At 34.8% G+C, this 24,513-nt stretch overlaps 1 protein-coding gene across 1 annotated transcript in view; it reads left to right on the top strand.

Moving 5' to 3' along the window:
• ERO1A (endoplasmic reticulum oxidoreductase 1 alpha) overlaps positions 1-19,241 on the top strand; it is a 42,216-nt gene extending 22,975 nt beyond the window's left edge. Inside the window, exons 7-16 of the mRNA XM_067028468.1 lie at positions 2,891-3,011; positions 5,019-5,065; positions 7,297-7,308; positions 10,465-10,491; positions 10,615-10,707; positions 12,014-12,260; positions 12,774-12,843; positions 17,089-17,175; positions 17,260-17,393; positions 19,087-19,241. Of these exons, the coding sequence (XP_066884569.1) occupies positions 2,891-3,011; positions 5,019-5,065; positions 7,297-7,308; positions 10,465-10,491; positions 10,615-10,707; positions 12,014-12,260; positions 12,774-12,843; positions 17,089-17,175; positions 17,260-17,393; positions 19,087-19,147 (899 nt within the window). The 3' untranslated portion in view covers positions 19,148-19,241. The remainder of the gene's footprint in view (positions 1-2,890; positions 3,012-5,018; positions 5,066-7,296; positions 7,309-10,464; positions 10,492-10,614; positions 10,708-12,013; positions 12,261-12,773; positions 12,844-17,088; positions 17,176-17,259; positions 17,394-19,086) is intronic.
• The last annotated feature ends 5,272 nt before the right edge of the window (positions 19,242-24,513 follow it).

Raw genomic sequence — 24,513 nt, forward strand, 5'->3', positions numbered from 1 at the left:
TTTTCCTCAATGATGGTCTGTGTTATTTTTGGAAAAGAGAAAAATGAACCGTGAGTTATGCCTGTGACATCTAAAACTAAGCCAGAGCTCTGGTATGATTAAAATCTAGGAGCCCTAGCACCCATTAGAACCATTTGATTTATGGATTTATTTATTTAGATATATAGATTCTCCTAGTCTTCCTTTTTTTAGTATCTCCTTTTTTGTAAGTTTGTTAGCCTTTTAATTGGCTAAACAAAATTAAACCAAGTTGAGTTTTTGTATCCTTCTTTGGTTCTTTTGGAACAGATTAATGATCTTCTAAAAAATCAGTGAAAAGAATGATATAGATCATTTTAATTATAAGCAAAAGATGAATCTTGCAACACCCCTTCCCCCCCAAAAAAAAGAAGGAAGAAAAAGGGAAAGTACTTATTTTTAATTTGTGGCTTCATTTTGGAAAAAAGAGATACATATGCTTTCCTTAATAAAAACCATGACCATATTTTGGCAGATACATATCTATAATCCTTTATTCCTAATTCCCAAATCTGAAAACTTTGAAAAATGAACATTTTTCTCCTTAAATTTAGTACAGATTCATTCAGTGTGAATATTCATGTTTTTACTGCATGTTTATATTCATGTTTTTATGTGTTTGATTAAAGGTTGCTGTCCCAGTCCCTGCTAGAATAATATTGAACATATGTTGCATGTACTGTATTACCTTTCTAAAATCTGGAAAGTTCTGATTTCCAAAATACATTTGGCCCCAAGGGTGTTGGGTAAAGAACTGTAGACTTATATCTAACTTTAGGCCAGTAAAGAAAGGGGGATAAAATGCTCTCCCAACCCTAACTTTGCCGTCTTTTCTGCAAGGATTCTTTGGCTTAAACATTGCTATGTGAGATAAATTTCAACTTATAACATGCAGCATAATTTTTTTAGGCCTGCAGTGTTAGAGAAAGAATGGTAATACTTTAACCAAAGTATCCTTTTAAGACTACGTGCTTACATTTGTGTCACAAATCAATAAGTCACTCTTTATATGGTGGAGTTCTGTTATCTTGGGTGAATAACTTGTCAATTTATATTTGTTTCTTCTGTTAAAGGAGGGTAAATATTTAAAAAAGGACAGCTTTATAAGGAATAAATAATGTATGTAAATGGTAGAGGATAGAAGGTATTTTGTAAATCCTAATTAGAAATTTGAGCTTTTGTTATCTGGCAAAATAAGGTTATAGTAACCTTTTTTTTAGTAAAGTTGGGAGAGAGGAAGTATTTGTTGTAAGTAAAATTATGTCAAGTAATGTTTATCTCTAACGAGGCAAGATATTAAAAATTTAATCATTCCTTGGTGATTAGTTTTCTGTCTTAAAGTACTAGATGCTGAGTTATTTATATATATATTTTAAGAGTCAGAGTTATTTTTTATGAATTTATTATAGTTTGCTATACTGAGGTAATACCTATAGTATTAATTGAGATGAACAGAGATATCTGTTCCTGAACTAGGTGATTCCATGTAGATTTGTTTTTTAAATTTTTATTTTTACTTCTTCTAGTTATTTTAATTGCTACTTCTGCCTTGGACTCTCAGTTATTTCTAGGTGCTGTCACTGGGCTGTTTCTAGAAGCAGATTTTCCCCTAATTTATGACTCTAATGAACTGAATTGGGATAAAAATAACCAAGCATAGTTTTATCTTTGTTTTTTAAATGAGAAGTAGGTACTCTAGAGAGCTTGATGGAGTCTCGTGTAAGCATCTTTCTGCTCAGATTTTTGTCATCTACTTTGGTTGCTTTGAGGCCATTTTCACTCACTTCCTTATTCTTTGTTGGTTCATACTGTTAAGCTTTATTGATGAGTCCGGTATTACTGTGTTATTAACTAATTCCCCAAAGCCACTGAGGACCAGGGGCCATATTTTTTTTGTTTTATTTTAAAGTTGTAACACATTATACAAATTTATAGAACGTATGAGAAACCAATATCCCACCAATTTTGGTATGTTTTCCTTATATCTCTGTAATTAACTTTTCTATAACGCTTATCTTTTCATTTTATTAGACAGCCTTTGTACTTAACCGTTCTGTTGACTGTAAAATGGTCTATTAAGATATATCATAATACCAATGCCATAGTTAATATTTATTATACTCTTACTGTTGTTCTAAGAACTCTGCACATATAAACTTCTTTATGTCTCACAGTAATGCTATGAGTATTATCTCCATTTTACAAATGAGGGCACCAAGGCATAGAGAATTTACATAACTTGACCAGGGTTCCAAAGTGAATAAGTAGTGGGTGCTGGATTCTAACCCAGGCACTCTCGCTCCAGAGACTGTGCTCTGCTCTGTTGGACATTTAGGTTGCTTCTGATTTTCCCTTTTATGAATAATGCTGATACAAATATTCTGCTTATAAGTTTTTGAATATTTAGGATTATACCTTTGGGACAGCTTTGTAGTGGATCCTGATGGTGGTCATGTAAGAAGGAAGTATTTGGTAACAAACTGTATGGTACTAATATGTCTTCATTTACCTTAGTTACTGATGAACTGCTTGTGGTTAATGTGATGAGAAATGTATGGTATATTCTTTGCCTGGATAGCTTATAAGAATTGAATTACTATGTTCCTTCAATTCTAAAATTCACATATTCCTATTTTTTTTTTTTACCATTTCTAAAACCAAGATGCTTTTGTAAACGGTGTGTAATTTAATGTGGCTGTGTTTGTTCCTTCTTTTCTCTTCTTTTTAGGATTTCTCCTAAAAAGGTGTTTTTAAATCCTAGATGCATTGTTACATTTGCGGTGCCTTAGAATTGATGGAATACAGTCTGGTTATATTAGCTTTTTAACGTTACTGAAAAGAAGGAAGATTATTAAAACATTTTATTTTACAGACATACAGTCTCCTGATGCTGAGTATGTCGATTTGCTCCTTAATCCTGAGCGCTACACGGGTTACAAGGGACCAGATGCTTGGAAGATATGGAATGTCATCTATGAAGAAAACTGTTTTAAGTACGTGTCATTTTCATTTCGAAATTCCTGAAAGATGTGTTCATTTCTCTTTATAAACAAATAAACAAAATCACAGTGATTTAAAAGAACAAATCAAATTCACCTTATTAAAGGATGTATTTGGACATGGAAACGTACTTGTTCATTAATCCAGTTCCCCTCTGGGGAAACATGTGGACATGCGTTTCAACAAATAATTCTTTGTTCTTTAAAAGACTTAGAACAGTGTTAGACTTTTATGGGAATATTGTAGGCATTTCACAAATATTCCTTAAGTGAATTATAGAATCTAATTTTTAAAATTAATTTTTATTGGAGTATAGTTGCTTTACAATGTTGTTAGTTTTTGCTGTACTAGAATCTCATTTTATAGATGAGGTAGCCTAGAGCCAGAGAGATCATATAATTAGTGGCAGGGAACAGATTAGGATGTATAATTCCTAATTCCCTTTTTGGTGCTCTATACTCCTCTTTTTGTGGCTATACTTATTTTACCTGCTTTAAAGTTAAATTCTTTTCAGAGATTAATTATAATTAGTAACATTTGAGCACTCACGGTGTGTCAGGTATTGTGCTAAGCATATTACATACATTTTCTCCTTTAGTCCTTGTAATAACCCTGTGTTGTAGTCATCACAGTTTATAGATGGAGAAACTGAGAGTTGGAAAGGTTAAGTGATTTGTCTCGTGTCAAAGATCTAGTAAGTGGAAGAACCCCCTTTGTACTGTTACCCACTACAATGGAAGCTGTCAGTTTGATCCTTGAGAGACTGAGACATGCTTCAAGTTTGTCCACTTGTAAGCCTCTAGGTTGTAATAAATGTATGTATTGGTTTTTGGAAGGGATGTGTGTGTTTGTGCATGCCTGTGTGCACACAAGCGTTACGCTATCTCAGAGATGGGGATAGTTCTGGGAAGATTTCTGGACTTCCCAAATGTGGCAAAAATACATTTCACTTTTTATGTCAAATATTCGCATCAGAGATCAGCAATTTCTTTTTTTGACTTGCAGAATTTCTACTGTTTGGGAAGTGGAGAGTTTTCATTATTTACTCATTTCTGCCATGTGTTTCATTTAAATTCTCTTGACTGTTATTAGGAATGTTTGGTTTACTGAGTTTATTGACTTACTTTAAAGGTTTTTTGCCTTAATTTTTTTTTGATGTGAACTAAAATAAAGTCTAACTAAAGCATTTGTTAGATTTTGTATAAGTTTTGTAGTTATTTCCTAACTAGTTTATATCATGGTCCCCATAATATTTCTAAAATAGAAACAATGTATGAGGCACTAAATTGAGGATGTTAAAATACAACTTACATGTTCTGTTCTCAAAATGTCTCAAGCTGTGCAAATTTGTAAAATAGATAAAAGGACATTAAAACAATCCCTACACTCTACTAAAGATACTAATGAATATTTATTTTGAGATTTAAAAACACTTTAGCGACATACTAACTCTCTCTTTTTTTCTTGTTAAAAACTACCTGTTATTGAAATCATAACAAACTTGATGGCCTCAGGGCAAACTGATGTACTTAAAATTACCAAAGTGGAAAATAATCTACCCACACTGTTTTTTCCCTTTTTTATTTTAGTGCTTGCTTGTGTTGGATATTTACATTTTTTGCTTGTTTGTTTTTCAAGTAGGAGTGTAGTTTGTGACATACACAAACATATATGATATATATAAAAACATATTAGTAACTCTAGGAGAAAAGCTTAACTGGTATTTTTTTCTTCCTTTGTTTGAAGAAGTGATTAGGAAATGACTTTCTGGTTGCTACAATGGGAAAAGATCAGAAACTATTATCACTAAAACAAATAACCACCCTCCCTTAAAGCAGTTAGAGAAAATAAATATTTTATAAGGTCAGTAAAACAATTTTATTTTGGATATAGTCATTAAAAAACTTTCTGAGATAATTTAACTTTTACTTAAATAATTATAACATGATGGGTAACATATTTATATTTTATACTTTATACTTTAATTCTTTTGTTTGTAGGCCACAGACAATTAAAAGACCTTTAAATCCTTTGGCTTCTGGTCGCGGTGAGTTATTTATTTGCACTGTTATTTTTCAGTCAGTGAACTTTGGTTAGAAGGAAGGAGGAGGCAAGATAAGGGCTGGCAATAGCAGTTGAGATCATATATTCTTGTTTTCATCGAAGTTATATCTCATTCTTGCAGAGAAATTGGTGTTGAAAATATTTACACTTCAGTAAGGAGTATTTTTGTAATGAAGTTCATTGTGTTAGACTATCATAGGATTAAGTTTAAGTTATACATTTATTCTTTTATGCATTTTTGCAGAATGTGTGTGTTCAGGCTTTCTACTATTTGTACTCATCTTTTAGTTGAGTGAATATCCAAAAAACTTCTGCCTCACATCTTTCCTAAAACTTGAAATTGTTTTCTATATTGGGAGTCTGATTTCAAATTCACATGACTTTATAGCTCATTAACATTTTTCATTTTCTACTTACACTCAGGGTTTGGCTTAAATGCTGCCTTCCCTGCCCAAATTTCCCTGATCCTCTTAACTGGAAATAATCTGTCTCTCCTCATAAAGTGATCTTACGTATTATTTTGTTCCTCTTGCAGCTCTTTCCACTTGCTAGCATTATTTTACTATTATTTATATATCTATTGATCTACCCTGGTACTTTGGACATATGGGCAGCATTTATTGATTTCATCCCTTAATACAGAGTCTGGAACATAACAGATGGAATAGTTTGTTAGATAAATGATCAATGAAATTCACCCTCCTCATTTAATGGTCTTGTCTACAGTAGTGAAAATCACTTGTTCCTCCAACAAATGATTACCCACCATTTACTATGTGCTAGGCACTGTACAGGTGCAGAGGGGATGTAAAATTGAAACTCACAAACCCTACCCAGTCTGTAATAGAACAGTTTGTTGAATAAACCATTTCAAGTGTATGATTTCAGGCTTTTTCCTTAGGAAATATATATCCTTGTTCTCTGAATATGCGCTTACTGATAAAATCTTTGATGTACTTTTAGCAAATGTGGAATGGTTTTCATTTTTTTAATTTATGTGAAAAGCTGCTGATCTCATAGTCAATAAACATGAATTTCCTCCTGGAAGGCAGTGAGATTGCAACATTCCCTAAATGTTGGCAGACTAGTCATTCTTAGAAATGAAAGAGCATCTTTAAACAAGGCTTTTGGAGTTATATGGAGTCACATATGGTACTCAGTGGAAACTATTGATTTACTATCAGATGAAATGCAAATTCCCAGGCAAGAGGTGATCTTCACTATGAACTCACATTTTGATCTGATAAGTTAATTAACCACACTCACTTATTTTAAAGATAAATGGGAACAATTTCAATGTTTATCGTTAGGGAACTGGTTAAATGAATCATGGTATATTCATATAGTAGAATATAGCCATTCTTAATGTTGCTGAAAATTTATATTCATTTATATCAGTGGTGATCAATAGCACATTTAGGAGAAGAAGCAGTATCAAACAGTATGTATAATATGTTTTTTTAAAAAACATAATTGATATATCTAAATATCCTGTACACAAAGAAAAAAGACATTTAACAAAATGTAAATGGTATTTATCTTTGACCAGAGGGAGTTATGGATGATATTTTTTATTTTATCTTTGTCTTCTTTTTTTTAACATATATTTGCAATGAGCATATGGTACTTTAATAAACAATGGCATTAAATAAAACTGGCAAAATGAAGACAGTTTTTCAATAGTTAATGAGCAGCTGCATACAAACTGCCGAATTGTGCATAATTTGAATCTTACAGATAGTCTTTAAAAATATTCCTGAATAAGGTAAAATTTTATAATGTCAGTCCCGGGAGTTTGGAAGCAATAACACACATCTTTAGCAGAAACTGTGTTATAGCTGTAGAACAAATAAATAAGTAAAAAGACTCTGACAGCCAAGTAACTGTGAGTCCTTAAGATATTTAAGAGTACTCTCAGATGGTAGATTAGATTTTTCTTTCCTGTCAGCCCATATTAAATCTTGGACAAGCTGAAAATACTCTTTATCCAGGCTCTTGGAGATGAAACCGTTTAGTCAAATGGGGCATAATTCCTTTCATCACCAGAAAGAGTTGCAGTGACAGGCACATCTCACTCTAAGATTTTATTTATGTGGGTGAACTGATGAACTAAAAGTAACCTCTACTAAGTCTTATTTTTGTGGAAGTGTAGCAGTTTAAAAGGAGCATCTGGAAGGAGTTTTTAATAATGAGCATTTTGTTTTCTTTTTTCAGGGAAAAGTGAAGGTAAGTATAATATCTTTATCATACATCATATATATGAATTTGCTTACACATTCAGATGTTTGTTGGGCAAACTTGTTTTTTTCTTCCCGCATGTGAGACAAAGAAAAAGTTAATTTTTATTTCTTTACCTGAAATTCTAGAGGTGACAGCATAGGTTAAGGGAAATGTGACTCTGTGCCTGGGATCAGGCAGTAGAGACAGCCTGCCTCAGCCTCTGATAATTCACTGGTACATTTTACCTATTGCATGTGAAAGGTAGGCATTTCCCCAGCCTCTGTCAGGGAAAACTTCTCCTTTACTGGTTGAACTCTAGTATCTGCTAGATCTCATATAGGAAGGTTCTAGACATGATCAGAGTGTTGAGCTACCGTCTTCCAAGCTTGTGGTGACTCTTGGGTGTAGGTATCATTGCCAGCTCTTTAAGTTAATTGTAAAGCTAAAAGTTTTAACATATTTTATGTTTACTCTGTCTTTTTGAGAATGTTTTTGCTTTATGAGTGAGATTGAAATGATTTTTGTTACTATTTGAAGATCTCAACCTGTCTCTCATTATCAGAGAAAAGATAGTTAACCTGTAGAGGCTGTCCTTAGAGAAAATATCTTATTTATGAGTATATTTATAAGTATTCATTTTAGTCAGATATGAAAGCTGATATATTAGGTGATTATCTAACTGGATCACATTCAGAGAATATCTACTTCAGGATTATAAAACTGAACTGAAAATTTCTTTAGAAGGCTAGGTCCCAAGCAATGTCACACTCCTGCTCTCCCCAATTCATGGTCCAAAACTTGAAAAAAAACCCCAAAACCTAGAGGTTCCCAATAAGGAAACAAATCACTTGTAATCCCACAACCCCAAAATAATTGATAATGATATGCTAGTACTTTTCAAAGCAATTTACAAATATGAGTTTATTTAATCCTTCCAACAATCCTAGGAGGTATTATTTTTATCTCCATTTTACAGAGGTGGAAAATGAGTCCCAGAAAGGTTTAGCAACTTAGCTAAAATCTTATGATTTGTAACTAAAGCACAGACCCTGGAGTTTAGTTATAAAAATATAAACATTTACATGTTTATATTTTTATAATAGATATATTTATAGTTTTATATGTTATCATTACCATGTCTACTTGCTTCCTTAGCCTATGTCCTCATCAGCTCAGGGTGCTCTAACAAAATACCATAGACTAGGTGGCTAAAACAAAGACATTTATTTTCTCATAGTTCTGGAGGCTGGGAAGTCCATGATCAAGGTGCCAGCAGATCTGGTTCATGGTGAGGGCCCTCTTCCTGGCTTACAGACAGCTGGCCTTCTTACTGTATCCTCACATGATAGAGAGAGAAAGAGCTCTGGTCTCTTCTTCTACTTATAAAGACACTAATTCCATCATGGTGACCCCACCCTCATGACCTTACTTTGGTCTAATTACCTCCCAAAGACCCCACCTCCAAGTGCCATCACATGGGGAGCAGTGGTGGTTAGGGGGAGAGTTTAGGGCTTCAACATATGAATTTTAGGGGGGACACAAACATTTACCCATAACAACCTCGATTTCTAGAAATGGATCTACTGGATCAAGGATAAGGACGTTTTAGGCTCTTGATACATATGACCAGATTGCTTTTTGTCATTGGAAGGATATGCTAATTTACACCCCTTCCAGTCATTGTGCCTGCTAGTTTTACCTGACCCTTGTCTGCATTAAGTATTATATTTTTACCTTTACTCTTTAAAGTTGTATCTTTATAATTTTAATTTGAATTTTTATTTATTTTTTTATTGAGGTTTGGTTGATGTACAATATTATATGAGTTTCAGGTGTACAACATAGTGATTCACAATTTTTAAAGGTTATATTCCATTTATAGTTATTTTAAAATATTGGCTACATTCCCTGTATTGTACAACATATGCTTAATTTGCATTTTATTGTTAGTGAGGCTAAACAATTTTTAACTGTTACTACCATTTATATTTTCCCTTTATGAATTCTCTTCATATTTTTTGCCCATTTTTAATGGGCACTTTAGCATTTTTATTCAGTTTGTGAACTCTTTATATACTTAAGATATTATCCTTTTTTGTATTTGCATTTTACCTAGTTTGTTGTTTGCATTTTGCTTTTGTTTATAAAGTTTTCTGACACACAAGATGTTTTACGTTTTTATGTAGTCTATAAATATATAAATTTATTGTTTATTCCCTTTGTCATTTCTTCCATTACTTTTATGCTTATTTGGTTCATTATTAATATTACTATAAACAGCTTTATAAAAAGAACTATATAGTACAATGTTTGTCATCGCTAGTAAATGTATACATAGAATGTTCACAGTTATAATAATTATTTCTTATGTCTTTTTATATATTATTTCAAATAAACATTTTCATGCATTGTCATGTTCCACATTCTTCTCATTTTAATAGTTTTATATTATTCAACCATGTTAACTAGTATATAGTATTCTATCATGTCAGCTTAGGCCTTGTATATTTTGATAACTTAAGGTTTTAAAAATTATATATAACATAATCATCTTTCTGCAGATTGTCCACCCCCCCACCTCCATTTTGAGTTATTTCATAAGACCATAGTTCTAAAAGCAGAATTGTCAAGGCTAAGTATATGAACAGTGATCTTATTTGGTCATAAAATATAAACGATGTTTGGTTTTTGTAACATCTCCATGAATTGCTCTTTTGAAATATTGAATTGCATATAATACTACCAGCTATAGACAAATAATATACCTCCAATACTATTTTATAATTTTTATTTAACTTTTCTCATTTTAAAAAGTATTTAATGAGTTCTTAATTTTTATAGCATGAATTGTCACTAAGGCTAAGCATTTTTCCATGTATTGATTTACTATTTAAATTCTGTGTTTTGACCTCATATAAAACATTTTATCCAGAAAGTTATGAGGCTGGGGCCACCTAAGGCAATGCTAAAGCCTTCTAAAGACCGAGCAGCCAAGTGGAACTGAAAGTGAATCCATACCAAGAACCTCTCTCTTTCCTTTACAAACAAAATTTGGACCTTTGAATCACTGTTTGTCAAAAATTTGCTATAGTATTTTAAAACTTTTGAAAAACTTACATTTTGGCATTTTTACAATCTTGTGACTTATTTTTCTTATTTCAGAGAACACTTTTTACAGTTGGCTAGAAGGTAATTGAACATTTTTAAGCAAATTTAAATAACATTTTTTTCATTTTTAAATGCACATAAAATTAATCTTGTGCCTTACAAATTTCACATATGGAATTTCTATTTCCAAATTACTTTTTGTAGGCCTCTGTGTAGAAAAAAGAGCATTCTACAGACTTATTTCTGGCCTCCATGCAAGCATTAATGTGCATTTGAGTGCACGGTATCTTCTACAAGGTATGTTACATTTTACTTTTATTCACTTTACCACATTTATTTTCAGGTATTCTTAAAATTTTCTTGATATTTACCTGGATGAGAAAGGACTGACCCTATTGAATATTAGGCAGTAAAAGATTTATTCTTAAATGGGAGTAATCAGGAATGTGGGAACCATGGACCTTATAAGGAAAAGTTCAGCCTGTTCTTAGCTCTCTTCACCTTCTTTTAAGAAGCTGCTCAAAATCATACATGTCACTTTGGAAATGTTCTTTTGTTGTGGGAATTAAAAAAGCTCTCAAAAAGGGCTTCCCTGGTGGCGCAGCGGTTGAGAATCCGCCTGCCGATGCAGGAGACACGGGTTCGTGCCCTGGTCCGGGAAGATCCCACATGCCGCGGAGCAACTAAGCCCGTGAGCCATGGCCACTAGGCCTGCGCGTCCGGAGCCTGTGCTCCGCAATGGGAGAGGCCACAACAGTGAGAGGCCCGCATACCGCAAAAAAAAAAAAAAAAAAAAAAGCTCTCAAAAGCATAGTTTGTTTTTCATTAGATATTACTGTATCAGAATCCTTATATTTGTGTGCCAGCTTCAGGCCTGGAGTTTAACAGGTAAAAGCATTTTTTCTGCTGCTCTTCATGCTTTATGAAGGCTGTTGAAAAATTAGACCATGTTGGAGTTTCATCAATAACATATTTCTTCTAGAACTAAAGTATCTTTTACTTCTTAGAAACAAAATCATAGTAACTTTAATTAGGGCTTCAAACTCATTAGTAATGTCAGATAGTAATTTTTGACTTCTGTATCTTGGTTTTATGAATATGTTTATATTCAGAAATTTGATTTTATTAGTCCTGGTTTCTCAGTAAAATATTGAGTTTATTTTCCTTTTAAGGATGGCTTCTAGAAGATAAAATATTAATATGGAACTATTAAAGGCTAAATTATGTAAAATGGTTTTCATGGTTGTATTGATTATATATTTTAAAATATAAAATCAAATTAGCTTCTGCAGGCATTAATAACCTAATATAAGTAAAATGAAACTTACTTAATTTTAAAATGCAGGGGTTTTTTTTGGGTTTTTTTGGTGGTACGCGGGCCTCGCACTGTTGTGGCCTCTCCCCGTTGTGGAGCACAGGCTCCGGATGCACAGGCTCAGTGGCCATGGCTCACGGGCCCAGCCGCTCCGCGGCATGTGGGATCCTCCCAGACCGGGGCACGAACCCGTGTCCCCTGCATTGGCAGGCGGACTCTCAACCACTGCGCCACCAGGGAAGCCCTAAAATGCAGTTTTTAAAATATTTAATTCTTCTTTCTTCTCAGATACCTGGTTGGAAAAAATATGGGGACATAACATTACAGAATTTCAGCAGCGATTTGATGGAATTTTAACTGAAGGAGAAGGTCCACGAAGGCTTAAGAACTTGTATTTTCTCTACTTAATAGAATTAAGGGCTTTATCTAAAGTGGTACCATTCTTTGAGCGCCAGGATTTTCAACTCTTCACTGGAAATAAAGTTCAAGATGCAGAAAACAAAATGTTACTTCTGGAAATACTTCATGAAATCAAGTAAATCGTGTATTACAACTTATACAACTTATACATTAATAGAAGAGTGACAAGTGGTATCCAAAATTAAATTCTTAAATAATCAACTTAGAGAAAGGAAAACTATCTAAAAAATAATTAAAAGCTAATTCTGCTCATAGGTCTTTTAGAATTGAGTTTTGGTTTTGTTTTCATTTTGACTTATGTACTAAAAGGCACATATTTTTGCTTTTAAGAGCCATTCTTTTGGTATTTGATACTTGCATTATTTTCATATTTAGTTGAACAGGTTGGGTTTGGGGCATAACTCCTACTATATTATACAGTTAGCTTTTATATTTTGAGGATAAGAATTTGTTTGGGGGCATCAGAATTTTGATTTTACTATCTATTCTACTCTATTTTACTTATATTATTCATCAGTGACCAGCAAAATGTGGTATCAGCAGGACTTTTAATGTTTTATAATACACGAAAATATTTTCTGTTCTATGCAGAGAATATATTTTATTTATGTTTTTTTTTTTAATGTAGGTCATTTCCTTTGCATTTTGATGAGAATTCTTTTTTTGCTGGGGACAAAAAAGAAGCAAACAAACTAAAGGTAATAATTTTATACTTAATTTTTAAATACAAACTCATACAGGTATGAATAAAGGCCATGTTTTTATTCTTAACAATAAAACTTGATATACATCCTGAAATTAGAAGAAAAGTCAAGAGTCATAATCTTTCTTTTCCTCAAGAAGAAAGGAAGTCCAAAAGCAGGTCCAACTTAAGATCTAGTTTGTGTTGTTTTCAAAATAACAACAGAAATATGTGCTCTTTACAGAAGGCTTTCATTTCACATTGATGCTCTCATGTAGTAAATAGAACTTATGAATGAAAGGAAAGGGATCTAGAGCACAAGGGGCAGAATTAGTCTGTCTTTCGCTGGAGAGAATTCTAAAAATAGTTTTGGCTAAATTACAGGATGCTCTTTATGGGGAGAGGTTACAGTATTGTTTTGTCAATTCATCTCATTCACTGGGAATTAAAGAAATTTAGTTACACCAGGATGCAGTTCTGGGAAGAACAGAAGACCTGAGATCACACAAAATGGGCTCTGGTCTTTGCCTTACCTCTTAATAGAGGTATGACCCCAGGCAAGACCATCTTTGTGCATATTTGCCTCAAAATACTACAAATAAAATATCTCACTGGGAAGATTTATTAAACACTCACTGGGTGTAGAGCATGATTTTTGTCACTAAAGGGAGAGATGCTTCTACCCCCAGGGGATTTCTAGTCTTTTTGAGGACTTAAGTAAAATTATATTACTGTTCTCAGTTATAAAGCTATAAGTAAGTAAAGCAGGTGGCCCTCAGTAGGACTGGGCTGGATCTGATTTCATCAGAATATTTATAACAAACAATCTTCCTTTGTTTCTAATTCTTTGTCTCTTTCGATAATGAAAGAACCTGATCTTTTTGCAGCTTGCAAACAAAATACTTTTTGCACTCCATTTTTTTGCTGTTAGATAATAGTTATTTTTGACCTCCCATCTACCTCCTACTTAAAGCATTCTTGCTAGAAATATGTGTCTCAGTGCTTATATAACCTCCCAAACAGTTTCCAGGAACTTAGAAGTGAGGGGGAAGATGCTGTAATAAGACTTTTTTTCCATACTATTTTCGATATCTTTCTTATTTTTAATACACTTGCTGGTTTATGGAGAGTGTTTTGGCATCTATTCATTTTATATTGTGCAGATTAGAAATATTTCTCACATCGTTTTCATTTGATTGAAACTCCGAAACACTCAGCTTTCATATCCTGTGAAATTTAACAGATAATTTTTCTGAGTCCTTTTACAAGAAAGGAGTAAAACACCAAGGAAACTTGTTGATATCAGATATTTACTTTTTTAAAAAATAGCAGTTTATGGTGAATATCATGGATTTGAACAGTCATATAAGTTCATTTGAAAATCTCATCTTGTCTCCTTTATAATCTATCAGTGTATGGTTAGAAAGAGAGGACTTGTGTGAAAGAATTGTTTAGTGTTCAATTCACAGTAGAATAGGATCTCACCTGAAGGCTTATAAAACATCTGAGAATTGGGTGAGAATTGTTTTTTGGTCAATTGGTTTCATTGAATATAGATCACAATGTTTAACCACAGAATGTTTGATTATTCTACCCACTGACTATAATTTTAAGTATTGATTCCAAAACTGTGTAAATTAACAAGGAGAATTTGTAAATGATTTAGGTTCTGGTTATTTTAAGGATCATACATTTTTCTAATCTGGGTTAACTTTAGAATATACTCAGGTTATTGGACATTGATTGTCATTTGTGGAAATCACAAGGATTTTCTCCTTGTTCTGGTCTAGTAAATTTCAAGCTTATTAATTTCATTCTAGCATATTAAGTACATTTAAGCATTTGTGCTTGGTTTTAATTTTGCAATGTTATTTTGGCTCTTGTAAGCAACCACGTTTATTCTCTGTACATGCCACATAGGGATTTACTCAAGAGCTGCCATATTCAAGTGTTTGAATTAGTGAACATAGATTCAAATACCAATGTTAGACAATGTGTACAAAAGGAAGCACAATCATTTCGAATAGACGCTTCCAACCTTTACGAGTCTAAGTCAAGAACTTTTAAGGCCTCCCCCCATGACAGTAGTGTTTTTAGCATCTATTGATTGTGAAAATATAACTGCCAAAAATCCACTATGCATTTAGTAACACTTTTAAAGTAAAAGTTGTGTTTTATTAATCATAAAATTTATATCCATTAGGAAATTTATAGTGCATACATGTGAGCTATTTGTTCTGTCTATAAACAAATGCTTGTCTACACAGGGATTTTGTAGACTCTTATACCAACTATTAAATCCTACAGAGGTCAGCCCCTCATTGGATGAGAACATCTACTTTAATTTTAGTGCTCTGTTATTAATGTTAAAAGTGTGAATTTCCTTTAATTCAAGGTTGAAACACAAGTTTAAAGGAAACCTCAAATCACCAAAAATCTACTTAGGGAAATATTGCTGGGTAAATATTTTTTCAAAGTATGTTTAAAATTAGAATGACCTCCTACTGAACTCAGTCCAAAAGGTACAGAAACACAAGATATAGAATATTGCTAACATATGGTGACATTTAATATTAATTATTTGGGCTTTGTATTAAATCAATAAGATTTAAGATCTGGGATCCTATTGTAAATCTTTTATTAATACATGTAATGGCTGTTTCAAAGTCTTAGGCTGAATGACGCATCTGGGGAAAGACTGTCCCCAGAGTATGAATTGAGGTCTGCTTTGAATAGCAGGTTCCAATCTGCTGATTTAGTCCCATTTTTAGATCTTTGGTCTTGTTCTTTTGATTGAGCCCCGTGTGTGGTTTATCACGTAAGAAAAACAAATAAAACATTATATGCTTCCAAAGTTATAGGCCATTTGGTATAATGAATGTTCCATCTGAACTGTATGTGAAATTTCCTGTTTCAAGTACTGTAAGCTTGGGATTCCACTACAAATTCAGGACAGAGGGAGTCACTTGGAGGATTAATTAATAATTTACACTGGAGTAAAAGAAGGATATGTTCTTGGCTTCCCTTCTTTCTTCTTTATTCCATAAAGACATGTACCAGTTTTGGATGAGTTTAATGCATGTTGCTCTTTAATCAACAATATAATACCCTAGTGTTCATGGATATATATATATATATTAAAAGTATAAAGATAAAAAAGGAATGATAAACACCAAATTCAGAATAGTTACAGAAGGTGGGATTATGGGACTTTGAAGGGATACATAGGAGGCGTCATTGTAATGGTTTCTTTCTGAAACTTGGTGGAGGGTACATGGATTTCACTATATATATTTTTGTGTGATAATAATGTCAATAATACTCAAAGGTCTGGTTGATTTACCTAATTAATACCAGAGATAAGGGTTTTAATTTAACTATTATGAAACCAAAGGTTTTTATTCCTCCCTCCCTCCTTTGTCTTTTTTTTAAAAACATCTTTATTGGAGTATAATTGCCCCACAATGGCGTGTTAGTTTCCGCTCCATAACAAAGTGATCAGTTATACATATACACATGCTTCCATATCTCTTCCCTCTTGCGTCTCCCTCCCTCCCACCCTCCCTATCCCACCCCTCTAGGTGGTCACAAAGCACCAAGCTGATCTCCCTGAGCCATACGGCTGCTTCCCACTAGCTATCCACCCTACGTTTGGTAGTGTATATATGTCCATGCCACTCTCAGTTCGTCACAGCTTACCCTTCCCCCTCCCCATATCCTCAAGTCCATTCTCTAGTAGGTCTGTGTCTTTATTCCCATCTTACCCCTAGGTTCTTCATCCTCCTTTGTTTTTTTCCTCTTTCTTTTTTTGGTAAATGATGTCATATGACCCCCGCCCCCCTCCCCTGATATTGGCATATGGTTAATAATCACATACAACAGAACATCTCAACTCAGTTACCTTTGTATATATTTATAAATAGTCTAGTTTTGGAGGCAGGCAGGCTGGGGTCTAGATTTGCTGTTTACTAGATATGGGAATTTAGGCAAGTTATGTAACCTTTCTGAACCTTGTTTTTTTAATTCATTAGGTGTAGACTATAATGATATCTACTTTTGGATTTGTGGTGAAGATGAAATGAAATTGTATCTGTAAAGATTCCGGTGTGTAGGAGGTACTCCGTGGATGTTGACTTCAGTTCTGTTCCCCACTCTGGTGCCCTCCAGTGCCTTGCATACTGTGAGGCACATAGAAGGCACTCAGAAATACTTAGTATTTGACTATATACTATATTTTAATAAAATTTTAAATTATTTTTAGGAGGACTTTCGACTCCATTTTAGAAATATTTCAAGAATCATGGATTGTGTTGGTTGTTTGAAATGTCGACTGTGGGGAAAGCTTCAGGTAAGCATATCAAGCTCAATCCTAATTTTATTCTTTGCATAAAGAATTTTCTGATTTTTCTTTTTTTTCTTGTTTTTATTATAGACTCAGGGTTTGGGCACTGCTCTGAAGATCTTGTTTTCTGAGAAACTTATTGCAAATATGCCAGAAAGTGGGCCCAGTTATGAATTCCATCTAACCAGACAAGAAATAGTATCATTATTTAATGCATTTGGAAGGTTAGTTTCTACCAAAATTGTTTCTGCTAGCCAAGTAAGTCTAATGCAACATGTATACTTTCAGATAAAACTGGGTAAGAAATACCCTTTTTAGGGCTTCCCTGGTGGGTCAGTGGTTAAGAGTCCGCCTGCCGATGCAGGGGACACGGGTTCGTGCCCCGGTCCGGGAGGATCCCACATGCCGCGGAGCGGCTGGGGCCGTGAGCCATGGCCGCTGAGCCTGCGCGCCTGGCGCCTGTGCTCCGCAGTGGGAGAGGCCACAACAGTGAGAGGCCCAAGTACCGAAAAAAAAAAAAAAAAAAAAAAGAAATACCCTTTTTAGTGAAATTATCTCACTACAGAATTCTGTGATCTTATGAAATAACTTTGTAGATACACACAATCATTAAATAATATTCTTTATTTTCATCTGTTGACTTTTATAATCATGATTAATTCACTGAGTGGACTTCAATATTCATCTTGCTGAAAGTGTATATTTTTTCTAATTATTTAAAAGTATTTGTGCTGCCCAAATGTTTTTTTGAAGGTCCTGGAAAAATCATGTTGTGTAATGTAGGTGTACACATAAAATGTACATGTACACATGTGAATTCACTGTTGTGTAGAAAGCTTAATAGTTCTTTTAAAAATAATTTGCATTAAAATGATTAGAGAATAAGCTTGAAATAAGGAACTTACATTATAAAATTTAAGCATAGATATATTTCTTCTAGCCTATTATATCTAAAGAAAGCAGAGATTTATTAAAATAACATTTTCTAAGGACTACATTACTTCACTTAAAAATATTATGACTGATATTTTGGGTTTGATGTAATTGACCTTCACAATTATTCTCTAGTATACAGAAGCTTGACAGTTATATTTGAGTACTTTGTAACATTTTTCATGGTGGAGAACAGAGCTAAAGTACACTTAAAATAACAAACTTTACTTTTTTATAAAAGTTAGTGAAAACAATTTGATCACACAATTACTGTTCTCACTCTTTATAGTCCAAAGGCTTTGATTCTTTGTATATTTACTAAATATGGTATATTGATTAGTTTAAGTGTTCGTATACTTATGCATATTTAAAATACATATTTTACTGCTTATATACTTTATACCTATGTACTTTAAATACTAAGCATATGAATATACTTCTGAATTCTTAAAATATCCTCATATTTTAATACTTAAATAGTTTATAATTTTGCATTTTGAAACTTTAATACTGTTATGAATAATTAAAAATAACTAATTTCTGGGCAATATTATCTTAGTTTCGACATGTCAAATTAAGAACTGAAGTGCATCACCAAATGTAAAATAGATAGCTAGTGAGTGGGAAGCAGCCACATAGCACAGGGAGATCAGCTCGGTGCTTTGTGACCACCTAGAGGGGGTGGGGTAGGGAGAGTGGGGAGATGCAAGAGGGAGAAGATATGGGCATATATGTATATGTATAGCTGATTCACTTTGTTATAAAGCAGAAACACACCATTGTAAAGCAATTATACGCCAATAAAGATGTTTAAAAAAAAAAAGAACTGAAGTGCATCAAAATAGATTAAATGGTTTATGCACCTTTACATTTGCTGAAATAAATTACTTACAGTTTATTCTGTGTTCTGAAAATGGAAAGTGAAAAACTTATAGAGAAAAGATACCTAAAATAGTTTCTAAGTGAAATCTTTTTTGGTTACAGAATTTCAACAAGTGTGAAAGAATTAGAAAACTTCAGGAATTTGTTACAAAATATTCATTAAAGAAAACAAGTTGAAATGTGCCTGTTTTTGGACAACGGAGGCCAAAGAATGGAATGTCGTTCAAAGGCATTAATAGCAATGACAGTCTTAAGCCAAACATTTTATATAAAGCTGCTTTTGTAAAAGGGAATTATATTGTTTTAAGTAAACAATTTTTAAAATTGTGTTAAGTCTATGTATAATATTGTGAGTAAAAGTAAAACTTTGATAATGTGGTACAACTTTTAAAGTTTAATATTAAGTAAAATCAGGATTATCAATTTCATATATGGTAACCCTAAGTAAATAATGTTTTAATAATTTTGTGTAAGAAGATGTAATATAAATAAAACTATGGCCAATGTGTCAAGCATTTATAGGAAAATGCTAAGCAGGCTCATGATGACCCATTATTAACAGCCTAAAATTTTTCAACATTTAGGGCAACCAGATTTAGTAAATAAAAATACAGAATGCCTAGTTAAATTTGAATATCAGATAAACAAATAGTTTTTAATACAAGTATGTTCCATGCAATATTTGGGACAAACTATACCAAAAAATTATTCCTCCTTTAAAATTCAAATTTAACTGGGAGTCCTGTGTTTTATCTGGCAACCCTACAATACATTGGTATGAAACAAATCAGTTTTAGAATTATGTTGCTATTTTGATTGGCTTATTTTGGTGTGTAGAAAGATACAATGATAACTCAAAGGCATAGGGGATTTCTAAACAGTGTGAAAATTTGAGTAGATTTATATATTTATTCTCATAATACTTTCCCTAATTCTGAATAAAATTTGGGGGAAACTTTTTATTTTTATATAATTTCAAATTACAGAAATGTTTCCAGGATAGTACAAAGAACTCTTTTACCAGATTCCTTAATTGTTCATATTTGCTTTATCTCTCATGCTCTCTCTGTATGCATACACACGTATACTATTTTCCTCAATCATTTGAAAGTCATTTACAGGCATTGTGCCCTTTGAACCATGAACACTTCAGTGTGAATAATTTTTTTTTTTTTTTTTTTTTTTTTTTTTTTTTTTTTTTTGCGGTATGCGGGCCTCTCACTGTTGTGGCCTCTCCCGTTGCGGAGCACAGGCTCCGGATGCACAGGCTCAGCGGCCATAGCTCACGGGCTTAGTTGCTCCGCGGCACGTGGGATCTTCCCGGACCAGGGCACGAACCCGTGTCTCCTGCATCGGCAGGCGGATTCTCAACCACTGCGCCACCAGGGAAGCCCGTGAATAATTTTTTAATGATTTTTTTCAGGAAAAAAAAATCTGGAACTATATAATACTATAAGCCTTAGAATCAGGAATCATTTTGAGTTCCAATCTAAAATTCTTTTCGAGTTTTGTTACCCTTTTAATGCTCGATCTGTATAGTCATAAGACATATAATTTTTGGTTTCTGTACATGATGTTCATTTCTTTTTTCTCCCAAAAACTAAACTGTAATTTTTAGTGGTTTTCATTAAGGAAAGACCTTCAGTGATAAAAATATATAAAGGGGTTTAGGAATTTATATCACATGGTAATTGTAGGGAAAAAAGAAACTGTATACCTCAAAGTTATGGGCCCTCTCTGTATGTTTTAGCAGGTATATCATGTTGAGATGTAACATTATTAATAAAGCAGGGTTTATTTATAAAATGGCTTAGAAATGCCACTTTATACTACTGTATACTTTTTCTTCTCTATGTCTGTAAGGCCTGGTACAGTGTCAAACACATAGTAGGTGTCCAGTAAATATTCATTGAATGAATGTATGAAAATGTAGTCAGTATATTTAAATTAATAATCACAGAACTAAGTTTCACAATATATGTCCTATTTTCCTTTTCCCCCTCGTTTGAATAGGGCAGGAGAAGAAAGATACTAACCTACTATTAAGTGATTATTCTTGGAGACTCAAAGGACTATGAAGTGAGCGCCAAATATAAAACTATAAGGACATTTGTAGTACTCTGAAAATATGGTAGATGGGTTTAAATGGTTATTTCACCTGTATATCTCTCTAACTCTCATCTTATGTGTCTGCCTTTTTTTTTTTTCTTAAACAGGTAATCTTTTCGAAAGAATATTCCTGTCTTCACTTTGTCACCCTCCACTTGCTCCTTAACTGAAATTTGGCTTTTGGCTCAGTAGTGCTTAACAATATTGTCCTTTGAAGTCTAAAATCCCAATTCTAAATCCATGGTTTCATTCACAAGCCATTTCTTACTTGACCTTTTTTTCTGCATTAGACACTGTTGATAGCCCCTTCTTTAAAAAGCTTTTTTCCCCTGGGTTCCTTATATGTCACTCACTCCTGGGTGCCTCTTTCATTTATTCTTTAAGTTATTCCTCAAGCTTTCATTCCTGCTCTCTTCACCACCACCACTTCTCTCTTTAGTCCTTCCAATTAAATGACCTCTAAATCCTTATCTTTACCCCAGACTTCAGGCCATCTGCCTTCTACACATCTTCAATTGGTCATCCCATAGACACCTGTGTGTGTCTTAAAAAGTTATTCTTCCCCAAACCCACTCTTATGCCTGTGTTTCTTCCTTTGGTTAATTTTAGAACCATCATCATCTAAATTCTCTAGGCTCACTTCTCTCCTCCACTTCTCCCCTGTCCAGCCGATGTCTAATCTCTAAGGATTTTATCTCCATGTTTCTGATATACCACTGTCTTTCCGTTTTCACTGCTCTTCCCTAAATATGAACCTTTCTCCTTGTCCCAAGCCTGTTTCCTTTCTCCTTTCTTTTCCCCCACAATGCTACCCAAGTGGGCTTTCTAGAAGCACTCTAACAATGTTACTCCTTGCTTAACACACCTCAGAGATTTCATGAGGCTGTAGGAGGAAGTCAAACCCCTTTCCTTGGTGTATAAGCTTCTCTAATATGGGTCTTTCTGCTCCCCCGACCCCATGTTCTGCTAAAAACACAGTTCTTCAGATGCAGCATAGTCAGGGCTCCACACCTTGGTACCTGCTATTCTCTTTTCTATCAAGTGCCCTAGCCATCCTTCCCCACCTGGAAAATTTCTGTGTATCCTTGCAGGCCCAGCATAAAGCAACGCCTCTGTGAAACTGCCCTTGCTCCGTCCAAGGAGGATCATCTAACTTCCTCTTTTGTGTCATCACTGTAATTACAACCTACCTCTATTGTGTCACTTACTGTACTGTATGGTTTTTGTTTTCTAAAGTCTCCTTTACTAGAATGTGAGCTCCTTAAGGGCAGGAAAAGGAACTTGATCCATTTCTGCATCTCCATAGCATAGTTTTTGGCATATGAACACTTAATAAATGTTTGTTGAATAAATTGCTTTCAAAGTGACAACTTCATTATGTTAATGGTCATACCTTCACTCCAAATATTCTTTACAGTAAGAGTTAGTAGATGCCCAAGGATTTGTGGATTTTAGGGGGGGTCAATAAAACTTCTCAGACTGTATTCAAAATTTTGTGTGGTTTTGGTAAGTTATGTAAGGGGCCTATTATGGAAAAAATGGTTAAGAACTCTTCTCTCAGGGAAAAACATCACTGAAGAATTTCTTGAATAATCAAAGAAGAGCTGCCCAGAATTATGGACTCGATTAATTTTTACCTGTTTAAGAATCTAAGGGGGAGAGAGACCTTCACGATGGTGGAGGAATGAGATGTGGAGATCACCTTCCTCCCCACAAATACATCAGAAATACAACTACATGTGGAACTGCTCCTATAGAACATCTACTGAATGCTGGCAGAAGACCTCAGACCTCCCAAAAGGCAAGAAGCTCCCCACATACTAGGGTAGGGCAAAAGAAAAAGGAAAAAACAGAGACAAAAGAAAAGGGATGGGACCTGCCCCTCTGGGAGGGAGCTGTGAAGGAGGAAAGGTTTCCACACACTAGGAAGCCCCTTCATGGGCGGAGACGGGGGGAGGGAGCCGGGGGGGCATTTCGGGGCCACGGAGGAGAGCGCAGCAACGGGTGCGGAGGGAAAAGTGGAGTGATTCCCGCAGAGGATCGGTGCCGACCAGCACTCACCTGCCCGAGAGGCTTGTCTGCACACCTGCTGGGGAGGGCGGGGGCTGCGAGCTGAGGCTCGGGCTTCGGAGGTCAGATCCCAGGGAGAGGACTGGGGTTGGCTGTGTGAACATAGCCTGAAGGGTCTAGTGCGCCACGGCTAACCGGGGGGGGAGTTAGGGAAAAAGTCTGAACCTGCCGAAGAGGCAAGAGACCATTGTTTCCGGGTGTGCGAGGAGAGGGGATTCAGAGCGCTACCTAAAGGATCTTCAGAGACAGGCGCGAGCCATGGCTATCAGCGCGGACACCAGAGATGGGCATGAGACACTAAGGTTGCTGCTGCCGCCACCAAGAATCCTGTGTGCAAGCACAGGTCACTATCCACACGTCCCCTCCCGGGAGCCTGTGCAGCCCGCCACTGCCAGGGTCCCGTCATCCAGGGACAACTTCCCCAGGAGAATGCACTGCGCGCCTCAGGCTGCTGCAATGCCATGCCGGCCTCTGCCGCTGCAGGCTGGCCCCGCATCCGTACCCCTCCCTCCCCGCAGCCTGAGTGAGCCAGAGCCCCCGAATCAGCTGCTCCTTTAACCCCGTCCTGTCTGAGCGAAGAACAGACGCCCTTAGGCGACCTACACACAGAGACGGGGCCAAATCCAAGGCTGAACCCCAGGAGCTATGCAAACAAAGAAGAGAAAGGGAAATCTCTCCCAGCAGCCTCAGGAGCAGCGGATTAAATCTCCACAATCAACTTGATGTACCCTGCATCTGTGGAATACCTGAATAGACAGTGAATCATCCCAAAATTGAGGTGGTGGACTTTGGGAGCAACTGTAGGCTTGGGGTTTGCTTTCTGCATCTAATTTGTTCTGGTTTTATATTTACCTTAGTATTTAGAGTTTATTATCATTGGTAGATTTGTTTATTAATTTGGTTGTTCTCTTCCTCATTTTTAAAAAATATATAGATAGATATATATTTTTTTCCTTTTTCTCTTTTTCTGAGTCTGTATGTTTCTTTGTGTGATTTTGTCTGTATAGCTTTACTTTTACCATTTGTCCTAGGGTTCTGTCTGTCCTTTTTTTTTTAGTATACTTTTTAGTGCTTGTTATCACTGCTGGAATTGTTTTTTGGTTTGGTTGCTCTCTTCTTTCTTTCTCTCTTTTCTTTTTTCCTCTTTTTTTTGGACTACTTTAAAATTTATTTTATTTTTAATATTTATTTTTTATTTTAATAGTTTTATTTTATTTTACTTATTTCTTTTTTTCTTCCTTTTCTTCTGAGTCATGGGAATGACAGGGTCTTGGTGCTCTGGCCAGGAGTCAGGCCTGAGCCTCTGAGGAGGGAGAGCCGAGTTCAGGACATTGGTCCACCAGAGACCTC

Source organism: Kogia breviceps, chromosome 3 (genome assembly GCF_026419965.1).
Source record: "Kogia breviceps isolate mKogBre1 chromosome 3, mKogBre1 haplotype 1, whole genome shotgun sequence".
Taxonomy (NCBI): domain Eukaryota; kingdom Metazoa; phylum Chordata; class Mammalia; order Artiodactyla; family Physeteridae; genus Kogia; species Kogia breviceps.